Below are 27,635 nucleotides of genomic sequence, written 5' to 3'. Positions count from 1 at the left end.
GAGGATCAGCGGCAGCAGAGAAAAAAGGTTGAAACTCATGCTTAATACAGTTATTTCCTGTTGCTGGACCTACATGTTATCTACAATTCAATGTTGAGCTGATTTGAATCTTACAGCGACCTAATTAGCAATCTTTCCACATGCTAATAGCAAAGGTGCTAGCATAATCAAATTTAATATGTATAGCTGTGTGCTGCCACTGCCCATCCTCTTGCTGGTGGAGTCTGTGGAGAGGTATTCATTCAGCCAGGGCACGGAAATGGCCTACTGAGAAAAAGTGGAGGAAAAGCAATATTCTTTATATCCTTTTTTGCTTCACATAAGGCAACCCCAGTCTTCAGGGAGGAGAGTAATTCAAGAGTTCATTAAAGGAGCTTCACTCCTTTCAGAAATCACATTTATCTGGATGTCTTATAGGCTGTGTGTAGGATCCTAGGTGGTGTCAGGCTAGAGGTAAATCTATGGTCTCTGTATTCAGAAGAATTGCTCTCGCTAGCTCATGACTCATTCCGGATGGTGATGTTAGTCATAATACCTCTCTTTTATTGCTTATGTCTAAGTTTATGTAGGGAAACTCACACAGCTAGTTGCAGATTGCAAGCTGGACATGATGGCTGGATAACTGGCTTAAAAAACCTAACCAGTATAAGCAATTTATAGCAGCATTTTTTAAGAGACCATCTTGTGTTTTATTTCTTTGTCAATAATGTGATGAATAAAATAATTTTATTGAAATGAAATGTCTTGAATAAAGGTTTAGCTAGTTCACTGCAATGACCAAACTGAACAAGCTAATATGACCAAGCTTGTTTTACAGTAGGTAAAAAGGGTCTGACTCTTACTGATGCAGTCCATGAAAATGACCGACATAGAGCATTCTGTTAGGACAACAAAATTTACCCAGTGTGTTTTCACCTGTATGACCACCTTAAACTTCAGCCACATTAATCATCAAAGACCCACCAAGACTATTCAAAGCCTACCAGCGAGCTACTAGGAAAAGCTAGTCCTGTGTTTGTTTGTTTTTTTCTTTATTTTGGTTACATTGTAGAGATTGTCCTATAGAATGTTGAGCATAGAAGCTAAAAATTGAGCTGAAACATACTACAGCTTTCATGAATCCATTCACTTACTTAACTCATTCCCATTTCCAGAGTGACTGTAGGTATTGATGGAGCTCAAGTCAAGAGTGTATACTTGTTTAAAATGCTCCTTTTTTAGGGAGAAAGTCTTGCCGGTTTCCTCGGCTGCACTGTCAGCAGTAAATAAGAAAGTTGCAGTGTGGAAAGGGGGAGGCAGGATGGTGGCAGGCTTTGTTGTAAATACCGGGTGGCAGACGGTAGTGCTCATGGAAGACAGAGAGAGATAGGAGGAGGGCGGCCACGTGCCAAGGTGAAAACGAGACAGACGTCTGTGCCAACTGAACCTGGCGTAGAGGCCAGGAAGAACGAGCAAGGAGTGCCACCTCAGCTCACACCTCCAGTAGCTGCACACGCGTCTGCAGAGTGTCAGCATCCACAAACAGCATGAGGGAGGTAGGTGCTATCAGCAACGCTACAATTGCTCAGCTTCCATGACAGGAAACCCTAAAAAGGAGTTCTAGAAAAACTGGAATAAAATAGTTATCTTTCTAGGTCAGGCATTACAGAAATGGGTTAGTCTAAAGGAATAAGGAAACATGACTCAGCATCTTAGCATGTAGGCAGTCTCTAACTCAACCACTGGCCTTTTATTCAAATGCAAAGAATAAATGTATATGCAATTTATGCAGGGATTGTACATTTCTTTGCTTTTCCCCCCTGAGGTCCACTCAAGATGTGGTGTGGCTTTGTGCAACAAAAGCATGAATAATTCATTTTTCTGAACTGTTTTTCAACATATTTTTATCAGTTTGAATTAAACATTTTTATTGCTTTTATTATAGTGCCTTTAAGACTGTGGACTAAGTGTTGGCTTGTGATACTGAGCTATCCATATGTAGTTAAAAAAGAGCATAACTGAACTTGGAGCTATATAATATGAGCAAACGTATTGGGTATTAACAGAGTTTGTCCTGTTTTTGTTGGAGGACCTGTCTCTACTGTCCAGATTTTGGAGCATGAGGTTTGATTCCATTCAGTGATCAGATCATTAGTAACATTAGAAGAATGTTGAATGATTACCAGCCTACCTCATCATCAACTCCCCAAATGTTCACAGTACTTGTCCTATGTCCCATGACATTTGGCATGTCTGTGTAGTTTGTTTGCCAAATATTTAATCATTGACGTTATTGTTACTGTTCAGCTGCTTTTACAATCGCTATAAAACACTGACTTTTTCATAAGGTAGGTTCTCAGAAAAGAGCCTTAATTTCATATTTTAAAATAGAGGTTTGATAATAGGTGCCTTAGGTGGAAAATGTCTGTTTTGAAGAAGTTAGTAACAATGTCAGTCAAACTTTTAAACATCCTTGAAAAAAGGAAGAAATATTGATACAAAATTTTTTACAGAGAAAATCATAGGATGCAATTAGGTATTATATTACATGGTTCCCTGACATAGCTTCGCTCTTGTCTTACTGGTATGCTAACGACAATAGTGTTTTACCATTAAAAGGTGCCTCTCAGTGTCCAATAATTTGTTGCAAATATGTAAATATTAAGGATGTCCCTATAATTGCTGTTAAGTGTTGTATCGAAAAAACAAAAAAGTCTTCTGCCTGTACAACATAGCATTTTTATTTAAGTTTTAGATAAGTTGTGCTTGTATGCCTCACTGTAGAATAGTTGCACACTGCAGACCGTAACTAAACTCTTTTATTTACCACCTGTTGCCTACTGGACAGTAAGTAATGGGACCATGAGGACGATGGATGGATGGATGGATGGATGGATGGATGGATGGATGGGGAAATAAAAAGCTAATACTTGATCCATTAAACTAGGCCTGGATCAGATGGAGATATTTCTACTAGATACCTTCTAGCGATTTTTTCCCACACACTTTTCACTGTATGTCAGTTCACTTTCAATAGTTCCATTCATTCACTTTCCTAGGTAGAGATATGCTGCTTAAGACAAGGATATAATGCATCTCTGTGCAGAGTGTGGAGGTGTTACTGTGCTTTAGAGGAAGGTTCAGATGATAATAGTGGAAAATGTTGTTAGAGAAGAAGAAATAAAAGGCAGACGTGTGTGTAGGTGTCGGAGAAAGTGTGATGTGGAGTTTTGTGACCCATACAAAGTAATTATTTAATAATTTGTTGCTGTTTGTGACTGCAGAAGTACAGAGGCAGATGGAGAGAGGAAGGGAAGAAGAAAGCACTCAGGCAGCAGTGAAGCATGGCTTTTGGCCTTGAGAGAGAATGAACTTACTGTTTTGCTGTGGTGGGTGTTGGAGCTCAAATAATGCATACAGCCTTTCTCTAATTGCTGGCATTAAGGATTTGGCCTGTCTGGCTAATTAACTAGACAAAGATTGTTGACAAACAGTGGGGTCCCTGATTTCTCTGACTGCAGTTAATGGGCATTCCAATGACTCAATTAGACTGGCAGCAAAAATAGTACCAGAACTTCCACGAAAAATACGATTCAGACAGAATAGGAAACTGTGGTTTTACTCATATTTTGATTCGATGCAAGTCTATTTCTTCTACAGGTTTCCTGCCTGTTCCATACAAGGTGATTCTATTGGATTCTATATCACATTAAAAGAGTAATTTGATTGAAAAAAAAAACTCCCAACCCTAGTTAATAGGAAAATGGTTTGTTAATCATTAATATGACAGTGTTTTTTTTTTTTTTTTTGCTAGGCACAAAAACACCCCAAAAAAATCAATTAACAAAATCTAGACAGAATACATAGACATTGAGACGTATATGCTTATATTAGGCAAAAAAAAACTGCTAATGAGGTTAGCAAATTTTTCTTAGTAAGATTTTTTTTTTAAATAAGCAATCGCAAAGTTTCAAAATTAATGAAGTAGGACTTAAGTCAAGCAAAAATCTAATAAAAATGCCTTAAATTTAGACACAAGTATCAGAATAAATTGACTGGTGACTTTTTATGCTTATTTCAGATCAGATTAAGGTGAACATTCTAAGTGAGATTAATTAAGATTATTATTCCTATAATAAGCAAAATAATCGTACAATGCTTGGTAAGACAAAAAATCCTGTCAGAGAGAAAAAAATATATTGATTCATTTTTTATAGGGATTTATTGCCTTGAAATCAGATAATTTAACTTTCTAATATGTTTTTTCTTTATCTTTGCAGCACATAGATGGCAACTTTAGCTGTACTTGAAATGTACCTTTATATTTAAAACTGTCAAATATTCAGCGTTCTCTGCTGGACACTGTCTGTCACAAAGTGTCTGAGGAAGGTAAAAAAAAAAACGTGTATCCTATATTGTAAAATAATTAGAATTCCACAGTCAGTTTAGATCAAGTGCATGGTCACTCTGACCTGTTTAGTGCTTGTAAGTGATATTGTTCATGTTAACAAAGTGTACTTGACTTTCTGCTCAGTAATGAGTGAATGCAGTGTGATGATTCTCCAGCAAGGGGGGGAGGGGGGTGTGGGAGTATGTGGCACGCGCTTCTGTGAGCGGGCGCGTGCGCTTGCGCGTTACAAAATCGACCAACGGACGTTAGTTAATCAGCTAGAGCTGACAAACGCAGAAAAGAGGAGAGAGAAAAACAGAGCAACGGGCTGAAAAACAGGTAAAACTGTATAGTTTAGCAATATTTTGTGTTCCAAGCCAATGTGCGGCTGTGTGTGTAGTGTTGGGAGCCATATAGAGTAACTTATATAACGTTAGTTTAGTGGAAACTTGATTAGATAGGCTAGCTTAGATATCTAACGTTAGCTAGTTAACTTAACTAGCTAACGTTAGCTAGTTTGAAATATTACTGTCGTTGGATTGGTCTGTGTATTTAGCTAGGTTAAATCAGTAATTTAGCTTAACGTCAACTGACTATATAAGATATCTAACCTAACCTATCTAACTAAATTAGCTAGTTAACTAGATTAGTTAACATCTGGAAACCACTAACTTCATGACCGCTAAATCTAAAACTAACCTAACTAACCTTTCTTTAGCCAACCTAACTAGTTAGCTAGCTAGGTTAACCTTACTTGTCTTAAACTTGTCACTCTGCTTTCTTTAAATATCATTTTGTCTATTTAAAGTTCATGTCTGTAGTTATAGCTGCATTCATTTTCAAACAACTGAAACAAATAAACATTTGAATTTATATTATATTTATATTATAATAGTTTTCTATTATGAAAACCCTGTAACCTAGATTAGTGTTCCTCAAACCTAGTCCTGGCACCCTCTGTCCTGCATGTTTTAGTTTAGTGTTTCTACTGCTGTAGCTTAACACATGCCTGCATCTGTGAAAGGGCTTGACAATAAGGTGATTGATTGAATCAGGTGGGTTGGGAGCAGGTAAAGCAGTGCAATGTACCGCAGAGTCTCCAGGACCAGGATAGAAGCCTTCAAGTCAATCTTAGAAATTAACTAATTAGCTAACCTACGTAGTTCAAACTTGACTACTGACTGACTTTGTCGGCTCTTAATTGCGAAGTGATTTCATGTTATTTTGGTCAGAAACGAGCGCGAAATCCCTGAGAAAATGGTTTGTTTTTATTAGCTTTTAGGTGTTGTCAATAGAGAGCAGGCATATTTACAAATACTGAAAACAAAACAATAAATAGCTTTCCAAGAGCTGAGTAGCTGGCCAAGAGCATTATGTGATCTAGCTAATCTATGTGTTTTTATCCTGCAAGAAAGTTTTATCATCTCATTAGTGTCTCATTATCTTTATTTGTTTTGAATATGTAAATGAAAGTAAATCTATAAAAAATAAATCAGTTAAGGTGTTTATTGACGTACATAGGCTGTCACTGATCTATGCCACTGATAATGATAATAGCATATTAATATAATTAAACACTTGTTTTTACGTCAATAAATATTTTATTATTGAGAATTTTCAAGCGTTCTCTACTTGCTTAGAGAAACACAATGAGCAATATTGGGGTCAGTAAAAATTATTGAGGCTATGTCCATATACTGTACGCTAAGTCCATCATGTAATTATGGTAACAGGCCTAGACAAACTCTTAAGGTTTTTGTGTAACACACTCAGTTGGGTATGTGCTGCCTAACTCCTTATAACTTCAGTTTGTAAAGACAGGGAAAAATACTGATTAGGTAAGATAAGGTTGGGGTTTTTTTGTCCTCTTGCTATCAGTTGCCTGGAGGTGTTTTTTGTGTGCCAACAAAAGTATGCATGCCTGCAAATCATAGAGCTTATTAAAATCCCAAATTGTACAACTTTATGATCATGTTCTACATATGTTATTATTATTATTATTATTATTATTATTATTATTATTATTATTATTATTATTATTGTTAGTAGTAGTAATAGTAATACCAGTATTAATAGTAGTAGTAGTAGTTGTTGTATTAGACTTAACTATATACTTTAATACTTTAATATTTGCCTGAAAACTGCGTGAATCACTGACGTAAGGCGAGTGAAGGGAGCAATTGGTAAGAACTATGCCCTATGTATATTAGCTTGCTCCTGCTGGGTCAATTACATGTATTGTATTACACTTCTCAAAAGAATCCTATAACTAAGCTGATGATCACCTGTTTTAAGCCCAAAAAATCTTTAAAATCTAAAGTCCACAGATCTAATGATCTAATAACATCACAACTCTCCCACTCAGTTAATTACCTCCTTAAGGGGTTTGTGGGAGATAAATAGTAAATCTTAATTAGGCTGATTGTTCATTATGGCTGTGTGTGTTTTATCTGTGGATTTTAGGCGCACTAGTTGTGCCAGTTTAGCCAGGCGAGTGGGCAGAGGATGTTAAATCTCTGCATTAATCGCATGGCAGAGGTTAGGGTGGGAACAAGTCAGTCATTTATCTCAGTGTTCCCTGTCTGGTGCCCCAATGCAATCAATTGCAATGACTGTGTCTTATTTCCTCATCACAATACTTACTCTCAGTGGTTGCCATTTGCTTATCTTGTTAACCTGAGTTGCTCTTACTGCTATTTTTGGCATGAATCAGCACTTGCCATTATGGTTCCATGGAGACAGGACAGTATAAGTTTTTACAAATAACAGTTTCCCTTAGGTTATTGTTTTACAGAAACCTAAGCTAAAGAGGTGACAGAAGCTCAGAAAAATGCTATCAAATTTGAAATGTGTTTATGTACTCATTTAATGCCTTCTGATTATATTCTAGTGCCAGACACCAGAGAACATCTTCAGAGATCTTGTCTAATTCATACCTTGGCAGGTTGGATTAGTGATGGGCAGATGAAGCCTCATTGGGTGTATGGCACATTTCCCAAACTGTATCGACACTGTGTTGAAACTGTGTTGCTGTATCACTTAATGGCGACATCTGCTGGACTAAGAAAGTCATTGCAAGCAACTGCGCGAGGAAATGCATCGGTCACGTGGTTTTCCTTAAAATGATACGCGGCCCGACACAGGGGTTCGCCTTGTTTGCTCGGTGCATGCGCTGAAGTTTCAGTGTCGTCAGACCCATCGCTACCAAACGACACAGGAAGTGTATCGGTCACGTGGTTTTCCTTAACTTGATACGCGCACCGACACGGGGTTTCGCCTTGACAGCTCGGCGCATGTGTCGAGGTTTCAGGGTCGTCAGACCCATCACTAGGTTGGATCTAATGTTTTAACTTGTTAGTGCTTTCTTACGTTGTAGAATGGCATAATTGATGTTTAAACCCAAAAGCATATAAACTAAACATAATGCAAACGCATGTTTGCACCACAACAATGTATGGGTGTTTAGTTTTTATGGGACGCCTAAAGATGTCATGCGCACCAAGACATAAGCATTGTCCTGTTAAATTATCCAGCCCTTACATTTAATATAATCTAATCTAATTTAACCTTAATCTTAATCTTTTTATAAACGACAACAGACAATGTATTATTAGGTGGCTCTGGTTAAATTAAGGTCCATATGCATGCCTGATCCAGCAAAACACTGCCCACAGCTGGACAGCCTCAAACAAAGCATTTGTATCGAATTTCTCTTTTAATCATCCCCATAAATTATCTGAACGCACAGGTCAGATTTCTCTGCTAAGTAGCGCTAAAAGTCAGAGTGCTCTTGACTTATAAAGGGAATGACAAGTAACAAACTGATTGGTTTATTTCCCGTCATTCCTAAAACACACCTATGATTAATTAAGCGAATTAGTGCACACCTTTGGTGTTTTAAGCTGAGCAAGGCTTACTTTTTGCCTCCTCACGATACACACTGGCACTCACTATATCCAGCAGCATGATGCGCGGTTGAAGACCTCTGCTGGCAAGTTGTAATATGATATGTAGTTAAGCACAACACCATATTTTTTTAGTGACAAAACAGCCAATGTTCTATCCCATTTTACTACTCAAACTAGGTCTCCAGTGTCTAGTTCTAATAACCAGATTTCCTAGGATGTTCCCTGGAAACCAGTTCCTGTGACAGCTTGATAAAAGTAGGTGTATAGCCACCTTCTAGATGCCTTGAGAGACAATGCAGTGCTTGGCCTAGACCTGTCACGATAATTGTGTTTTTGATAATTAGCATTTCATACAATAAATAAGCATAAATGTTAATCATTTTTGCCAACCTCGATAGCGCTATTGTTAATTTGCATGTTTTTATGCGGAAACTTTTAAGGAACGCTGGTCTGTTCTCCCATCTCAAAACAGAGTTTCCGTGACAGGCCTATGCGGTAGCTAAATCTCCCTTTCAGCATCTATGTAGCTCCAGAGGTATACCTATAGAAGCAGCATTAGCTGTTGGCACACCTTAGTGGTGTGGATCCTATTGCTGATGACAACCTAGTTGTTGGGTGTTGTGATTCAGTACTGGAGGCGAGCCACGACCATGACTCCATGCTGCTCGCCCTCATGAGCCTTGTGAACCGCTCAGGCTCTGTGCAAAATGGCTCCAGTTTTGCATTCTGCAGTATGTTTTCACAATCACATTTATTTTGCGGTTGATGGCTCCCCAAACATGATCCAGAAATACATGAAATAAAACTACCTATTACATCAGCCCCAGACAAGCAGTACTGTGATGTATACAAATCTGTGGAAATGCAGATTGTACAAAGTAATGCTAGCTAACATGGCCTCAGGAGCTGCCTTTTGCAGCATGGATGCTCAACAAAGTGCATGTGAAATTAACCCCCTCTATATCAGAACAAAACTAGTTGTGCCTTTACCTTGTGTTGGCTTGCTTTCAATGCTACCTCTAGTTCCTGACCTTGGCATGGCCATAAAGTTCATTAATGCCAACCCTTGGCCTTTGTAATAAAATAAATAGCACCTTTTTACACTTCTATTGCACCTAATTTCTGTATTGATATCATAGACTGTATAGAGAGCACCATTTACCCACCCAGAGAGAGTGAGGCCATTTGTCCTCTCTTGGGGCTCCTGAAGCCGATGGCAAGCTACATGAACAGGATTCGAACCGGCGATCTCCTGATCATAGTGGCAGCGCTTGACCCACTGAACAACTAAGCGCCCAGAGACTCTTTAATTCTTTTTTTTTTTTTAAAAATTTTATTTCTAATTTTTTCCCATTTTCTCCCCAATTTACACGGCCAATTACCCAACCCATTCATTAGGACTCCCCCTATCACTAGTGATACCTCAACACACCAGGAGGGTGAAGACTAGCACATGCTTCCTCCGATACATGTGAAGTCAGCCACCGCTTCTTTTCGAGCTGCTGCTGATGCAGCATTACCGAGCAGCCAGCGCGCCTGGAGGAAAGCGCAGCGGCTCGGCTCCAGTACATCAGCTCACAGACGCCCTGTGCTGCAGACATCCCCGTAGGAGTGATGTGGGGAGAGAGCGCCATCTACCCACCCAGAGGGAGCAGGGCCAATTTTGCTCCCTCTGACGCCGGCAGCTTGATGGCAAAGCTGCATGAGCTGGGGTTCAAACCGGCGACCTCCTGCTCATAGTGGCAGCGCTTTAGACCGCTGGACCACTCGGCGCCCTAGACTCTTTAATTCTTATGATGTCAGTTGTAAAGGCCAGAAGGAGGTTTCCTAATCTGTTGATACTTTGAATTTGGTGGTTAAAAAAGGATATTGTAAATTAAGGATTTAAATAGCAGACTATATGCTGTCTTGTTTAGTGTAGTTGCTCCTTTTTTCTCACTCACATTTGTGGCTTAACCATGTTAACTTCCCCCATTCATGTCACATATGTCCATGTGTTCATCCCAAGCTGACTGACCTTTTTACTTGTCCATGGTCACGCCATTGTTCTCCACAGTGACATTAAACTTGATCTGAATACTAAGTCTGTGCATACCCTAAAGTACAGAATGCAGATTTATCCTGCATCATTCATCTCTACTTCCAGATTTCCAGCATCATCAGACTTGGTGTTCTCATTTCACACCACATAGGCGCTAATCTGCCATGGCAGCTTGCAGTGCAATTAGGGCCTGGAGTGCCGTCAGCCTTCAGAGCGAATCACGTTCGAGCATCTGAGCGATAAGGAGTGGCAGGCAGCAGATCGAACACATGCCCAAAGTGTAAGCCACTTGCTGAATGAATCTGTTAAACATCACGAAAAACGCGCTCACATACCTAATGCAAATTAGGGTCTGTGCACAAAACATAGAAATGAGCTTTGATGGTTTAAGTCTTTCTGATGACACCAGTCAGCTTAAAATAAATAAATATTATATTTTTGCACAGAGAGTGGAAATCAGCTAGGAATATTTCAGTTAAATTAAAAAAGAGTATTGAAGTTTTTATGGAGTTATTTAGGAATTGCACTCAGAAACAGCTAATGACGTATTTGTGCTTGGGATATTTAGGTTGTAGTTGATAGATGAGTTTATGAGTTGTGACATGAGAAAAATAATTTTAACCTGTAAGTGCTTCTGTGATCTTCAGTTTCATTCTACTAATGCTTTTTTTAATTTAAGTTAGAATAAGTGAATGGTCTGCAGGAACTAACTTGAACACTGTATAATTAACTGTATTATAAAATAATTAAACATAATGTGCTTGATGTGCTAGTACTTTTACATTGCTTGTTCTTTTTGCAATGTAATGAAGTAGACTACTACACAGTAATTATGCTTTAGAAGTGCAAAAGTATGTATCTGCTATAGTCTGTAGCATGGCTGACCTTACACTTTGCCCCCTTCTATCCATGCTGGAATATGCAAATAAAGAATTTCATTGCACTGTACAAGTATAATCAGTGGGCAGATCCAGCAAAACTAATTAATCTTTAAATTTCACTGTAATGATAATGACCATGTGATCTTTTTGCTAGGCAATGTGCTCAATCATATTCCTAGTTGAATTAGCATTGGCCCCTGTGAATGTATGTTGCTCTATAGCAAGACTGGACAAATAAGGCAATACGCCAGTTTGTTCCCTGTTTTTACCATGACAAGCCAGAGTAACAAGGTTTTGTATGCTGTTAGAAGGACCATAATAAACCCAATGACTTTGTTGGTAAAGGCCTGAAAATACAAAGTAGTGTTCCTAGTGTATTGAATCTAAACCGACTTTCAGACTTGTTCTGCACAAATTCTCTTGTAATTCACCTTGATGAAGCTTGCTAAATTGATTTATTAGTCTGTGGAAACATTTTGCTGAATCTTGACTCTGCACCTGGGTTACCGGGAATAGAGCAGCCTGTGAAATGGAGTCTCACTCGAGATGGCACCAGATCTATTCCTCTCCCAACACAGTAATAAATTACCACTTGAGTGCGTTACTTACTAACAGCCAGAAAATACTAATACATTACCAGGATGCTGCAGCATTCAACCCCAGGTCTACTGTTGTTTTTATTCCGACAAAGTACTATTCCAAACGCTTTCTTGAACATAAGGAATACAATATGTGGATGGCACCCCTGACAATTTATATAATCATGAAATTGACTTGGGGTATGTTTAAATTGATTCTGCCCTGACTGACTTAAGAAAAGCATAATTGTCAATGAGGATTTTAAAATATTAAATAACATATTCCATCACTACGACAGATCAGAATAGCCAAGTGTGTAATGAGGAATTTCCATTTTCACAGTAGCTTCTAATTGAAGATGGCTTTAATTATACTGAGCTTTCTTTCATTCAATATCACATTGAATTCCATTGAAAATGAAAAAGCCCCTTTAGAAATGAGTCACTGTTTCCCATTGGCTTAGAGAACAGCCAGGGATGTCCAGATTATGTAAGGCTGTTCTGGCCATCTGGCCACTCATCAGTGGTATATTGTTGAGACACTTCATGAAAACTGCTTTTGTAGAAGCCACGTTATAACACCATGACATTTATACCTGCTGTAGCTGCAGTAGGGGTGGGCGATATGGGCCTAAAATAATATCATGATATTTTTTGGTATTTTTGCGATTCACTACTCTTGGCAATATAACAAAAATATTTTAAGAATACACTACTGCGATAAAATATGATATGGCATACTCCTAACTGAAATAAAAATACTCTAATTTTATCAGATTTGTAACAATGATCCAGAATGTTATGATGCTAATAATGCACTTCATATATCTATATCGCTAGGGCTAAAGTTAAATGAATGATGCTGGTGTCTAGTAGATATATAATGGAAAATAGGAACAGTGTTTCTTTTCTTTTGCTAAAAACACCAAAAAAGTAGTACCCTGATGCGATAATTAGGGGTGGGGGAAATGGCAGGATATTTCAAGCTGCTGTATTTCTAATTATCCTAGCATGTATGTTTGACTCCACATTTTATGTCAGAACATAACATTTCACAGAGCACTGCTTTTGTTTTCAATGCAAATGTAGAATTACGCACAGTCAATAGAATAAGCTGTCACTAATTCTCATATTCTTCAGTTCAGTTATAATAAACTGGTGTATTTCTTTCTCACGTCTGAACAATCTTACACTGGGTTAGTAAGAATTTGCTAACCCAGTGACTGTTGGCCATTATTTTGACGGAGAAAGAGAGAAATGTTTTGATGTTTGTGTTATTTGAACTGTTTTTTTGTGTTCCATGGCTAATATTCAACTTGGTTTTCTTCTTGTTTTTCTCTCTGCTGCAGGTTTCATATATACATGTGGAGGGACGTTAAAAGGGAGAAATGGGACCATAGAAAGCCCCGGTTTTCCATATGGATATCCCAACGGGGCGAACTGTACATGGGTTATTGTAGTGGAGGAGAGCAACCGCATTCAAATAGTCTTTCAGTCATTTGCAGTGGAGGAGGAATATGATTTTTTATCGCTCTATGATGGACATCCTCATCCAGCTAACTTCAGGACAAGGTAATGTCAGCAGATTTGTTCTTTACTTTTTGTTTCTTAGATTCTTAATAAGTATGTTATTTAGTCATTAGAACTCTATTAAAGCATTATGATTAGCTATATAGCCTGACATTGGGAACAACCGTGATTTGTTTAGATGGGTAGAAAATATTTATTTGAGATTTATATGCAAAAAGTGCAGACAAAATAGCTGTAAACTGAGTGTTTTTTGGCTTTAAGGGCTTTGAATGAACTTGGAGTGTATAAGATGAAGTGCAGGACTTTCATTCTCTGCCACAATTATTTTTTTTTAAATCATGATTACATTGGGAATGAGTTCAGTTTAATTTACAGTGTGTCTGAAAACAAGATGTGCTGTTGTCTAACCACTTCAAAGGACTGCCAACAATCCTCCTAACATAATTAAAACACTAACAAAGTAAGCAGAGGTGTGTCAAGTATTAATTAGGTTAGACAGGAGTAATTGGGAAAAATAAATGTACATTAAAGAAGTTTAAGGGTAGCCCTCATTTGTTATATTGTCTGTGCGTGTGATTAAACCTTTGGCCTCTCACAATATATATATATATATATATATATATATATATATATATATATATATATATATATATATATTCCTACCATTATATATTAAGCCTTACAATAAACACTATTTTCTGATATGTCTGATATTTTCTAATTAGTATAGTGCAGTATTGAATTGAGGATAAAATATTAAATAAATTTGATAATGGCTATTTTTACCTGGAGAGATCATCCTAACATGGTGCTAAATAACAGCTAGTATATATTTCGGTTCTGAGTATTGTGTGTGGGTGCCAATTCTATTTATCTGGATCTAGCTGTTAGCTGAGTGTAGCTAAGTGGTGTTTCTGTTCTCACATTGCTGGTTTAATGGTGGACAATGCTGTAACCAAAATGTTAATTATTTAAATGCAATATCAGTGGACAGCATGATTTTATCTGTTATGCATGATTGACAATGGTAAAAATAAACAGAGTCTGCATCAAATTAAAGCTGTTTGCAGTGCAGATCCTTACAAGGATAATAGCATTGGTAGCATGTAAGCAACATGTCATAGACTCAGAGAGGAGTTTGCACAGGATGGTAGTTTATGTAGTCACGGGGTGAGGATAGGGGCCCAGGTTTGCTCAGTTACAGCTAGGTTTTTGATCACAGGGTTGCAGAGTCTATATCTACGTCTACTAAGCTACCACTGTTGGGCCCTTGAGCAAAGCCCATAACTTGTTTTGCTCCGTGTGTCCGGGCTGACCTTATGTTTTGACTGAGTAATGGGGAACTCCTAGCAGGAATTACAATCTGCCCTGGTACCCTAGGTTGGTTCTGCAAGCCTTAAAGAACTAAACCAGGCAGAGAGCCCAAGTGCCTGCAAGGAGGCAAGGATGAGCAAGGGGAAATGCCAAGGAGACACTGTTCTTCCTGCTCTGTATTGAAACGTTGAAATACATAAGACAAATTCTTCCCAGTTCCCCAGGAGTAGTATCTTGTTGGTATTTACTAGTTTATCATCTTTTAATCTCCCCTTAGTGTTGGCTGAAATGGAGGTACTTATCAGTGAACAGTGGCCACACAGGAGACCTCCTCGAGCATGCTGTTTAGGCCAGAACAGACCTTTGATTTGATGTGTCCTCTAACAATAGCCTTATAAAAGGTATTAAACAAAGTTTTCCTACATAATTGTCTAAGCCTGAATTGCAAGCCTGACAGAAACAAAAACTCAGACACAATTTAATATATACCACCCATCTTACCAGTGTTCTGTAAGGACAAATGGCAGTAAAGAATCCCTCTGAGAGTGCAGAGATATTATAAACTAAGTGGGTAAGATTTTAGCTCAGGAAATCATCCAAAAAGCAGTGTAACAATACAAAATGTTAATAACAAGGAAATTAATATGTTATTATTTTTATCAGATTACTTTTCTATTAGATGATGAAAACACAGTAACTGCCTACTTAGTGTGCCAGTGAACAAAGGATTCTTGATCATTTTAGCCAATCCCTGAGCATTTAACACTGAGTACTTTTCAGTTTGCGCGTTGTCTAAAGAGAAGTGTTTGCTCAAGCCTCTGAGGTGCTTCTGCCTCTGGGACATTGAGATATTGCAATCCAAGCACAGCTCTCTAAAAGCCTGTCTCAGGAGATCTATAACGATGCTAAGTAGTCGTGGGCGATATGTATAGTTTGCGAAATTATCGCGAATGTTGGTTTGACGATGTGTAATTTTGTAATATCGAGTTATTTTTGTTTTTTTTTTAATCGCCAAAAATTAATAAACTGCATCGTATTTTAAGGCTGTTATTTATATATTTATACATATACATAATGTAAGTAAAAACAACTGATTAACTAAACTCAGAGTGCGTTGTGTATAAAGTAGAGACCTGCACCCGCTGGACCCAATGCATAGTAGTGCAGCGCAGGGCAAATTTTGAAAGCTCATTGCGGGCGGGTGAGGCAGACGGAAAGTCTCGGAAAGCTAACCTTAGCTGCTCTTCCTTTCGTTGTGCTGGTTCTGGTTAAGCTGGTGCTTTGCCAGTCGTTACATTGTTGTTTGTTTATTTCTTTGTTTCTGGGTGATTTATTGTATTTGGTGTCGTCGTCCAGACGCAGTTTATTTACTTTATTATTTACTTATTTATTGTTTTCCTACTTTTGTGTGACGTTTTTATTTTTCATCTTTTGCAATTCGTTAGATTATTGTTTCGTTAGTATTTTGGGTTTAGTTTAGTTTGTTTGTTTTCTAATTTTATTTGTTTTTGCGATTTATTATTCATTTATTTTCCTTAAAGAGAGGGCCTTGACCTGTGTCTTGTGTCTTGGCCTGCAGGCCCTGTTTGCTTTCAGTTGTGTTTGCTTTATTGTGGCGTTTATTTGTTTGGGTCTGTAGGTGGGTTTTGTTTAGTTACTTCTTTTTTTTAGTTCTAATTGTTTACTTTTTAGTTTGTTTTGTGTAAGAATTTATTTGTTATTTTGGTTAAATATTTCTGTTTATTTGAATATTTTGTCATTGCAGCTAGCTTAGTGATGTGTTCAGCTAAGTACATCACTTTTAATTCCTCAAGCCAATGACAAGAACTGCCTTGAGCAGTAACGCGAACGTCGGAATCATGCGGGAATTGCGGGCGGGAGTGGGACTGAAAATCATATTTTTTTGCGGGAGCAGGACTGGAAATGCTGTCCCGCGCAGGTCTCTAGTATTAACACGCCCTGTCCCGCCTGCGGGCCAGAAAAAATATCATAATTCATATCTTGCTGTGTTTGAGTAAGTATAGGCTCAATATAGACACCCAATATGCCATTTTAAAGCTAAGAATCTCTACTTTTCAGTCACATTTAGCTGTATTTCATTTTAGAGCTGAAAGCGTGCGCTAGACGGTCCGGTTTGTGATAAAAACACGCTCTTTGATCCGCCCGGGGTGCCTGCAGAACACCCCCCACACCCAAACAGAGCGAATCAGCACCTACCTGAGAGCACTGGCTTCAGAATCCACCCAACCATCAGAAAATCCATCAATCCAGTCCCCAATAATCCCCATTTATGTCTGAGAAGCTCTCTTATAAATCCGACGCAGATTAAAACTATTGGAAACTCCAGCGCTGTGTTCTGAGACTTTCCCTTTGTTCTGGAGCGATCAAACTGCGCATGCGTGTTACCATGGTAGTTGGGCAGACTGAGAGCCCCCCTCTGCCCCCCTACATTCTGTCAGCCAATCAGGTGGCGAGTTATGTGGGACAGAGGTGAAGCCCGCTCTGAAACCGGACACTCTGAGAGCGCTCCCCCCTCCCTCTGGAAAATCTGCTCCAGCGGGTCTATTCTATAGGGAGAGAACAGGCTGAGAGACCTTCTTTATTGCGAAATAAGTTATAAAATTAATAGTTTTTATTCTTCTAAAGTTTCCAGTCCTTTTCAGAAAGAAAGGACCATCCCAGGTTCAGATCTCTATCATATCTAGGGAGCAGTTTATAATTTTACATGGTGATTTTAAAACTTCTAATAGCAGAATATAGAGCTACTAAAACACTTCATCCACATAAATATATCATTTTATGGATCTAAAAAAAAAAATAGAAATAGAAAATCTGAAAAGTGCCTAAAAAATTTCCTGTTTTTTACCATATTTTGAACCTTACATGTTCAATTGAATACTTTTTTTAGAATAGTTTTGTATTTTTTGGAAAATATCGTCAAAATATCGTTATCGCAAAAATCCAAAAAAATAGCGAGATATTTTTTTTTGCCCATATCGCCCACCCCTAATGCTAAGGGACAAAGCTGTTTGAGATCATAAGGTTGTTACTGCAGCGTGAAAATAGCAGCGAAAACCAATGAATGTACAAAGTGAAAGGTGGGGAACTGACCGTAGTTCAAACAAAGGCTAGTTAACTTAGTTAAGGGAACAGATGATTAAAGCTCATTCCAGACATTGTGGATATCAGTAGAATATTTAAATCTGATTGACTTGTATATATGTAAACTTTCTTAAACTTCTGTTTTGATTTAATTTCATATAATCTTTTAGTGTTTATAACACTGGTGCTTATTTTCTTTGTTGTGCTACCAATAAATGTTTGTTTGTTTATTAAGATTTATTAACAGGCTATTTTTCTGTACGTTGCAGTTATATTTTCTGAAACGTTATCGTACTGTAAAATCTCATACCATTGCAGCCTTACCCCTCAATGACACTTGGGAAACTTTTGATTAGAGAGTTTCAAACATGTATTAGAAAACAAGTTTTATGACCCCTTATTTTACCTTATAGAATCTCTTTTTATTAACAGTTACATCTGTAAGTGTTCATGAATACATCTGTTCAAGCTTTGCATGCCTGAATTTTGGCAGTTTTACCATTCTTATTGGTGGAATCCCCAACAGTTTGGATGATGAGATATGTATGATGGATATGTAAACCACCATTTTCAGTCGTGACCACATATGCTGTTACAAAGGTTTAGTGTGGGCTTTGACTGGGTCACTCAAGCATGTTCTGAGACTGAAATTGCTTAATTTGTTATTTTGGTTGTATGTTTTGGGACACTATTTTTGAAATGTGTATTGTAACTTTCATATGAACTTTTGTGCACTTTTCATGTGACTGTATTCATCTCTGTCTCTGTTGCACTGCATAGCATAGTGCTGCCACCATTTCACACATTTTAGTGCTTTTTTTTGTCAGGCATATTCCACCCAAATAGTTGTATTTTTGTCTCACTGGACCAGAAAACCTTTGTCATCTACCAAACTCCATGTGGCTTCTGATTTACTACACTTCTATACAGGATTTATTTTTGAAGTACTGCTGAGTTGGTTGTCAGTCAGACAGCCATTTCATCTCTGTACAGGCCCTATTTGTGTGGGTCTGTCCAAGTCCAACTTCTAAACCCTCACATATTATTTTGTAAACCTTGCCCTGATCTATGTTTTGCCACAGTCTCACTTCTAAGATCCACAGAGGGTTCTGTTGATTTCATGGCTTGATTTTTAACCTGACAATGCCTAGTAAATTGTGGACATGCAGGTGTGTGCCTTTCCAAGCTATGTGCAATCAGTTTAAGTTGTGGCAGATGTACTTTGACTAATTCGAGTACTAAGTATCTCAAGGACAGATGTGGCAAATAAAAAGCACCTGACCACAATTTGTTGTCCCACAGGGGTCTAAAATGTTTGCAAATAAAATATTTCAGTTTCTGATTCATAACTATAATTGAACGATAATTAAATCCTTTCGAATAAAATAAACAATTAGTAAGGAGGTTTAAATGTGTTCTGTTTTCAATGTACATATATAGGACAAAATGTAGGTATATTTCTATTTACATATACTCAAAATTGACAGAAATATCAGGAAACCTTATTATATTTTTTATCTCTTGAATCAAGGATATTAACAAATAACTTATCCAATTCCAATTCTGTAACCCTTTATAGCCCATACTTTATATTAGGCATGGTGCCAATACATTCATGCTCTTGACAAACTGTCTGTGTTTATTTGCATATGTGTCAGCAATGGGTGCAGCTTAAGTTGCTGAATGCAAACATGTCAAGTGTTCTGTACATGTTTGCATATATCTTCTGTGATTTTGAAAAAGGGAGCGCTCAGATAAGGTTATGGAAATTTGTTTTTTATATGTACCTTTTTTGGATACTTGTTTTGTGCTTAAATTAAGGTTAAAAATAGGAAATACAATGACTTATTAATTCAAATAAATTTAGCGCAGTTAAGTCTCAGGAAAGTGGAAATATTAGATCTTTCTGTACAAACTGTGATGACCTTCTACATAACAGTATCACTGGGTATTTGCCAGTATCAGCAGAAAATCCTGGAACAGATTTTAGTGTGGGGGGAAAAATGAGTTGATTCCAATTTTGTAATAAATCCATTGTAACATAGCACACACTCTCGCTTTGTGAGGTCATGTGGTTAGCTGTGTTCTGTGGTGTAGAGCAGAGACTGTAAAAAAGATGGACGCCATGTCTCCGTTCCCATTCATTCAATGAAAATGAAGCCAAAATCTTCCGCCATGTTGGCGATCCTGCCACCTGATTCTGTGCAGTAGAGACCAGAGGAGGGAGAAAGACTGTGGATAGCAGCCTACTCATTTAAATAACCCCGCCCCTGAGGGCTGCCTCGCGGTCACAGACTGCAGAGCGAGGCGGAGCGGAGCTGACGGTCTGTTATTGGTCCCGCCCATAAGCAGCCCTTTTACCATAACCACACCTTTTTTGAATAGAGCTGAATAACGTTTTAAAAAACGAATTCTGTGGGGATATAAAAATTTGACAATATAAGCAGAGGTTACACTAACTGTTGCATTTAAATAATGGAGGTAGAATTACAGTATATCAGAAAAAAACGTGATTGAATGTTGTCTGTTTTGCCATTGAAACCTACAGTAATGGGTGGAGTTACACAGCTTTCTGCAGCCGAACAGCAGGGGGCGCCCAACCTGTGGTGGCTTCACTTTTAAGAGACGATGCTCTGTCCAGCTATATACAGTCTATGGTGTAGAGTTTTTGAGTTGTCTGAGTAGTGCTAGGTGGTATGACCAAAAATTTACATCACAGTATTTTTAAAGAACCTGACGGTTTCATGGTATAGCAGTATTTTTATTATTATTATTATTATTATTATTATTATTATTATTATATTTTATTTTATTTTTTATTTTTTTGTATTCATTTATTTATTTATTTTTGCATGGCTGGGCTTTTATATACGTTTGGGACTTCTCTGCTGTTAGGAGTACATACAATATAAAACACTAAGACTTTAAATTAAGGCTTTGATTAATATTGGGTTTACTTTGTCCCAAACAATTACACAATATATGAAAGAATCAGACTTCATTAGCAGACGGACAGCTGAAGAATGTAAACAACATACCTTAAAAAGAGATAAGGCAACAACTTTAACGCTGTTCTTATTTTTTTCCAGCTAGGACAGAGCAAGATGAGCATTTGACTCCACAGAGCAAAGCTACCATTACTCCAGTGTGTTAGGTTCTTATGCTAACTGGCTAGCGTTAGCTAGCGAGCTATTCGAGCATTCTTCTTTAATGGTGCTGTTCTACACAGTGCTCTGCAGCACCCCTAGCGATGTGCCAGTATGTGAAAAATGCACACCGGTTTTAATTTACCCTTTTGTATACTACCCAGCACTACATTTAATATTCAGTATTTAGGGAATTATTACGTATTTCAGTATAATGTTCATACTGAAATACGTAATAATTCACTAAGTACTGAATGTCACATGTATGGGGAAAAAAAAAGAAACTGTAAAAAAAAAAAAAAAAGAAAAATTGTAAACGGCATAACAATCTGATGACTCAAAGTTTTTTTTTGTTTCCCTTTAAAAATAAAACATGATGTTATACAATCTATGCCATCCAAGTTTGAATTTTACTGCAGTCCTGCAGTATGAAACCTATGATGATTTCTTTATAAAATATTTTACATTGAATGCTTGTGTCACTGTCATCCATGCTGTAAGTATAACGAAACTGCATGATTAGCTAAATAGTATTTACAGTCTACAGGTCCCAGGCAGGTGTTCCTTCTTGAGCTTGGGTTGTGAAGCAGAAAAAAAGCAAATGCCAAGCCAAAACAAAGCCTGCTCTATTCCCAGACTCATCCATTACCTGGGCTAGAGGCTTCAGGGATACACAGAAAGGGGTGAGCATTGGAGGGAGGATAACCACATTTGTTGGAAATTACAAGTCTCACCTGTGTTAGTTATTTGTGTAGCTGTCAGCATGTTTTTCATGCATGCCCTGGAGAGGGAGGAGGAGCTGGGGTCAGGGTCGCTTCTTGTGGCCCTCTTGGGATTTTACAGTGGTTCCATGCATGTCAGCTTCCAGCTGTTAGCCAGACTGCAGTGTGCTGGTGGTGGAGTCTACCGAATCCTGTCTCTTTCTCAGTCTTTCTTTGCTTCTGGCCGTTTCTTTGCCATTTGTGTGTGTCTATCCATCTGTGCAATATTGGATCATTTACAAAGTTAATATTCCTGCTCCTGAAGTCATTTCATGTGTGATGTGTGTGTCTAGAAGTACACACTTTAAATTGATATGTTGTTTTTTGTGTAAAATAGCTTTTTTTATACTGCAGTGAACATGCTTTGATATATATTTTTTTTGTAGGGGTGGGAATCATGGGGCATCATGATATGATATTACGAGACATTGCCAGAGGTAACAAAGGTATCACAATATTGTGATTTTGTGATACTCTAATCTTGTGATACGATAAACATTTTGGCTCTTTTCTTCTTGTTCCTTACTGTAACCTCTCGATCTCCTAGGAACTGTTAAAAGGAAGAAGGAGGAGGAGTAACGATAGAGCTTAATTAAACAGTTCAAGGAGTAAATAATGCAAGGTTCTGCAGGCAATACGTTTGTGCTTCGCTTCGCCATGTTCTCTGGCACTGCAGACAAATTGCATGTTGCTATTCTACCTCACTAAATTATGCACCACAATTAGAGATTGCTCTCTCTCTTTCTCTCTCTCTCTCTCGCTGTCTCTCTGCGTTTAGAGTGCTGAGAATGGCCTGTTTGGAAGGAGAAATATATTGGGGTTTTATGGCCACCCTGATCCTCCTTAGAGGTCTGACACAAATAAACTGCTGTGGATAACAGTTCATAACCATTTGCTTGTATCCCCCAACCAACAGCAGATTCATATTTTATGATGTAAATTAATTTGTGAATTTATTTAAAAGTGGTAATTTATTGGTCGTACACTCATACTAGGTTGTAGAACACTGGGACATATTGACTCACTAAGAGAATGCATTGCTAATGGATGGTGTATTGGAGCTGGATGTTCTCTGAATGGTCTGTACGAGTGTACACATTTGAGCGTGTGTGGGTGTTCCAGCTCCACGTCCCAATCCTGATGCTTGATTGATGCTCTCTGACCTGGTTTTTCATTATGATTATTAATGTGACCTAGCTAAGATTCTGCGATGAGCGAAGCGTTAATAATGCTACACTAACAACACGAGGAGCTAAAGGCCACATTACAACCACACACATCTAATGCATTTACATACACATGTGCTCATTTAGCACACATGCTTATTCAGAGCTGCTTAAAAAATGTCTAAACAGCAGGAGCCATACTGATATTAAGCGCCTAGAGAGGCTGCAAGGATTCATGACCTAAAATCAAGAGATTGTATTTTATTAATGTAAGCTATACAGATATATTTTGTTTTTCTTGTTCTCAGTAAACACAAATAGTAAGTACAAAACTCTTTGCTTTTATGGCTGCCTTGATTGAATCAATCCATAATTTATGTTTTCAGTGCATGCTGATAATGAATTTGAATTGAGATTGCCAACAGGAAGACGAAATGCAATTGGAGAAATTCAAATACATTCATATTACATTAGAATAATTAATAATAATAATTAATGTGCACTTAACAAGGAAGTAACGGTAACAAGTATATATTACATATGGAAAAATGAATTTTATACATATATTATTGAATGGACGATAAAATAACATTAAAAGCATACATCTAATTGTTTTAAATTGTGGATGACAGTGGGACAGCTTCACATGCTTCTGGTGTACTCGATTACATAATGACTGAGGATGCCAGTGCTGTACTTGCATGTAAATATCTGGCCATACCTTTTTTCTCTGCTTGTTGAGAGGACATTTATTGTTGCAGGCAATATGTTGTTGCAGAAAAATGCTGCCTAAAAGACAAAACATTTGCATAACTGTTGATCATTAGATGCAATGTTGTTATCCTATTAATTTTATTAATAACTTTATTAATGATAATTGCATTTATCAAACCATTGTTTCATTTGATTATTTTGACATTAATATATTGCTATTTATTAAACATTAAGGGAATGCATGTACTACTATTTGTATCTCCAAATGTGTGTTAAAATAGTCATTTAAAATGTATTCATTTAATTAATTCAGAATTTAATTAATACATTTCTCCATTAAACAGCATCAAAACCTCCAGATAACTGGATTATAAAGCATAAAGACAGTACTTTTTAGTACATGCATGATTTGCTCTTCGCATAGGACACTGGAAGGCCTAGAAGTTGAGTACATTTGGGCATGTAGTTCTGAAATAAGGTACCAAGTTAACATGGAGGTGCACCATTTAAAGCCTGAAAGGCTAATTCCTTTTAAAATAGACACGCATGCACACACACACACACACACACACACACACACACACACACACACACACACACACACACTTACAGAGCACCTACCGTCGTCATATTGAAGTTGTGTTAAAATATTCACAAACCTTTATGAATTATTTAGAAATGCTCTGAATCATTAAACCATTTTTAGAATGAATTCCAGATTTGTCTAAGTGATCATATTTTGTTTGAAATGAGAAGATAAGATTCATTCTTCTTCTTTCTTTATTTTTTATTAGTTCACTAGACAATTCACCACTGTTTTACTGTATTAACACCACCATCATCTGCACAGTAATGGTTTACCTGTGGCACTGGAGCTGATAAGATCTCTTACTGTGGGTAAAAGTTTCTGTGCCAGTGTGTTTGTGTGTTTATCCACATGTGAACGAGACCCTGTGAGCTAAAGCAGTGCATCAGCATAGACTTTTAGCCCTGTGGTGCTTGCAACATAATTAGGTGTGTGTGTGTGTGTGTGTACGTGTACACGGAGGTAGCTTGAGGAAGCATGAGCAGCCACCAGCAATTATTCATCGGCGCTGTGTCACTCAAGGCTGCCCGTCTCCATAAATCATTTTTCAGTTTTGTGGTGTCTGATGGTGCCTGTGGAGGATAGTTTGGTGACAGGATCTCTCAGCTCCTTGGAGTGACGTAAGGACAGAATGTGTAATTCATGAATTGCTTTACTGCAGAGAGCAAAAGAGAGGAAGGGAGAGAGAGAGGGAGAGAGAGAAGGAAAGAGAGACAGAAAGAGAATGAGATAAAATGAAAGAGCAAGAGATGCTGAGCTTTAACCTAAATCCCTACGCATGTCCCTATTTCCATCTCATACATATGCAAGATGTATTCTCATTCACTGGGTGGGTACAGCATATGTATATGTATTTGTTTGTCCTGTATTTGCATTGGTGTGAGCAGCTGTCATCACTACTCCCATAAGTTAAGGTAAATGATCTCAGTGACAGAGAAAGAGAATGACAAGGCTTATTTTTATAGGAAGCAAACAGATGGCAGTTTTAAGTCACTGTGGTTACAACACTTCCTAAACTTCATCGGCCATTCAGGACTTAATCACCATACAGCTTGTAAACTTCGCCTCTCAACCTTTAGCACTTGCTGAATCACTTACTTCACATCACTCAATGCACTGTGAACTCACTGAGTCATTAATTACATGGGTCCCATAGAGTTCATTAAACAAGGCAAAAACTATTTAAAATGTTATTTATAGTACTTACTGAAGTAGTAGTTACACACAAGTAGTTAGAAACTTGCTAATAGGCGTGTCAAAATACTATCTGTTGCACCCCTTTAAAGAGCATTGAACTAATTATTAAGCATATTTGCATCATTGGAATTGATGTCTAAAAAAAAAAAAAAATATATATATATATATATATATATATATATATATATATATACATATATATATATACTGTAAATTGGAAACAAAAATCGTTACTGTAACACACTGGAAAAAATATATTAACATTTACATTTACAAGATATTTAGCAGACACCTTTATCCAGAGCAACTTAGGAATGTGCTTTGCTGTTTACATCAAAACTTTCCTGAGGTAGCTGATCAACTATCAGTGGAAATACTTTTCTGCTAAAGGTTTTCCTCCAATGTGAAGAAAACATTTCAAACTTTGAAAGGGATATTTTTAAGTGCTCATGGTTCTCTTTACACTCTAGGGGAAAAGTGATGGGACATTTATGTTATTTTTTTCTGTAATCAAGGGCATTATACCATTCTAGTCCATGGCTGGCATTAGGCATGATTGCAAATAGGTTAGTGTTTGTCTGTTCTAGTGTGTCCTATATTTTGGCAGTTCTACTCAGCAGTGTGTGTGTGCATTTGCACATCTGTCAGCAGTGAGTGCAACCTAAAATACCAGAATCTAAAGTAGCTGCATTAATGAGTAATACTTTGGTCATATAGTGTAGAATCACTGCCCTTTACGCACCATCCATTCTTAAGAGGATTGTATTTTTTAAAACCTATTTTCCAGTAAGATTCCGGCTTTAGCATTGTTTTCTAAATTCTAAGTTTTTCTTAAATAACCTTTAAATTTGCCTGTTTACAGATGAGCTCTACCTCCATGTAATGAAATGGTTCTGTACTAGTTTTGTGTGAAATGAGGCGACCAAGCTATCCTGTGATTCAGTGAAGACTCGAGGATTTCTCCTAAAACACATGTCTAAGTCAGTAACCGTTTAAGATCCTTTATTTGTGGGGTGTAGGGTATAGTGCAGGGTGTAATCTCCACTTTGGAGGTGTCACACATACCAAGGAGCTGGACTGACAGGGAAAGAGAATTGCAGGTACTGTGTGTGCTCATCTAGTGAAAATAAGCAAGAGGCAGTGTGGGTTGTTGCTGTGCAGAGCTGTCTGCCAAGAGAAAAGCCACAGCGGAGGGGAGGAGGATGAGGAGACCAGCTCTTTTGCTCTCTTCGGCTTGAGCTACTGACATCCTGTGGTGAATGTGTGAAGTGCTGCACAGTCATCGTTTACACCCAACAGTACACAGTGCAGGAGCTTCCTTTCTACAACATGGGGACTAAGTATTGTATAAAATTGGGATTTCCATACACTTTTAACAATCAGGTTGTAATTTAAATTTTTGGAGGGGGTCTGAACATCATCAAACTTGGTTACACTCATTGTATTTAGTGTTCTACATCTCTATCTGGGTTTTTAGACTTATCTGAGTAAAGTTATCTAAGTGAAGTTTTCTAAGCTTATAGCCATTACAGCCTGACTTAGCTGAATAGTGTCATGCCTTGTTGACGACGATGGAGTTTATTGCATGGACATCTGTTAAATACATGTTGCTCAACATTCTACAAACCTGCTAAATTTTAACTTTTATAGCACATGCATATGTACCACAGTTTCCACTCCTAAGAGAATGTGAAGTGGCAGTATTATGTTGTCTGTCAAAGTGACTAATTGAATAACGTGATGTGCTGTATTTTGTGTGGTAATTTGTGTATACCAGAATACCAATTCTGTTGGGTAAATGTAGGATGACCAAACCTGTTCTGTTATTAATCTTGATCTATGCACATTCACCAACAATGTTGTGTTATGTTTATATATACTGTTTATATATATTGTCTCAACATGGAATCAACTGGTTAACAAAAGCAGCACATTTCTTTTTTTTATGCTATTATACCGTGCATTGCTTAGTTAGCTAAGTGACTATAAATACACTGAGTATTAGAGATCGCTGGTTTAAAAATCTTAGTTGTTTCCATAGACTGTGACCTTGTGATAAACTGAACTCTGTATTTTTTTTTTTTCGGTTTAAATGCAGGATGAAATGGTATAGAAGCAATTTAAGCATAGCACTATCTGTGCTACTTTTACAACTTATGCTACTCCCTATCCCTGTTAATATCATATCTACAGTAATATTGTGAAATGGTTTCCGCCCTAGTCTCAAAGCATCATCACTTTTGTTTTAAAATGATAAAATTTGACACTGACATTTAGTTTGCTGTTCATTTACATTATTCTCCTGTCCTTTAACATGAGGCAGTAGCATTTCCTGTAACACA

The 27,635-nt window shown here is 37.6% G+C and overlaps 1 protein-coding gene across 5 annotated transcripts in view; it reads left to right on the top strand.

Moving 5' to 3' along the window:
* Positions 1-27,635, top strand: part of csmd3b (CUB and Sushi multiple domains 3b) — a 524,461-nt gene that overhangs the window by 60,471 nt on the left and 436,355 nt on the right. For all 5 annotated transcript variants that reach the window (XM_022683312.2, XM_049475470.1, XM_022683311.2 and 2 more), the window contains exon 2: positions 13,127-13,349. In XM_022683312.2, the coding sequence (XP_022539033.2) occupies positions 13,127-13,349 (223 nt within the window). The remainder of the gene's footprint in view (positions 1-13,126; positions 13,350-27,635) is intronic.

The sequence above is a fragment of the Astyanax mexicanus genome, chromosome 3, assembly GCF_023375975.1.
Source record: "Astyanax mexicanus isolate ESR-SI-001 chromosome 3, AstMex3_surface, whole genome shotgun sequence".
NCBI classification, from domain to species: domain Eukaryota; kingdom Metazoa; phylum Chordata; class Actinopteri; order Characiformes; family Acestrorhamphidae; genus Astyanax; species Astyanax mexicanus.
This window is presented reverse-complemented; position numbering and strand designations above follow the sequence as displayed.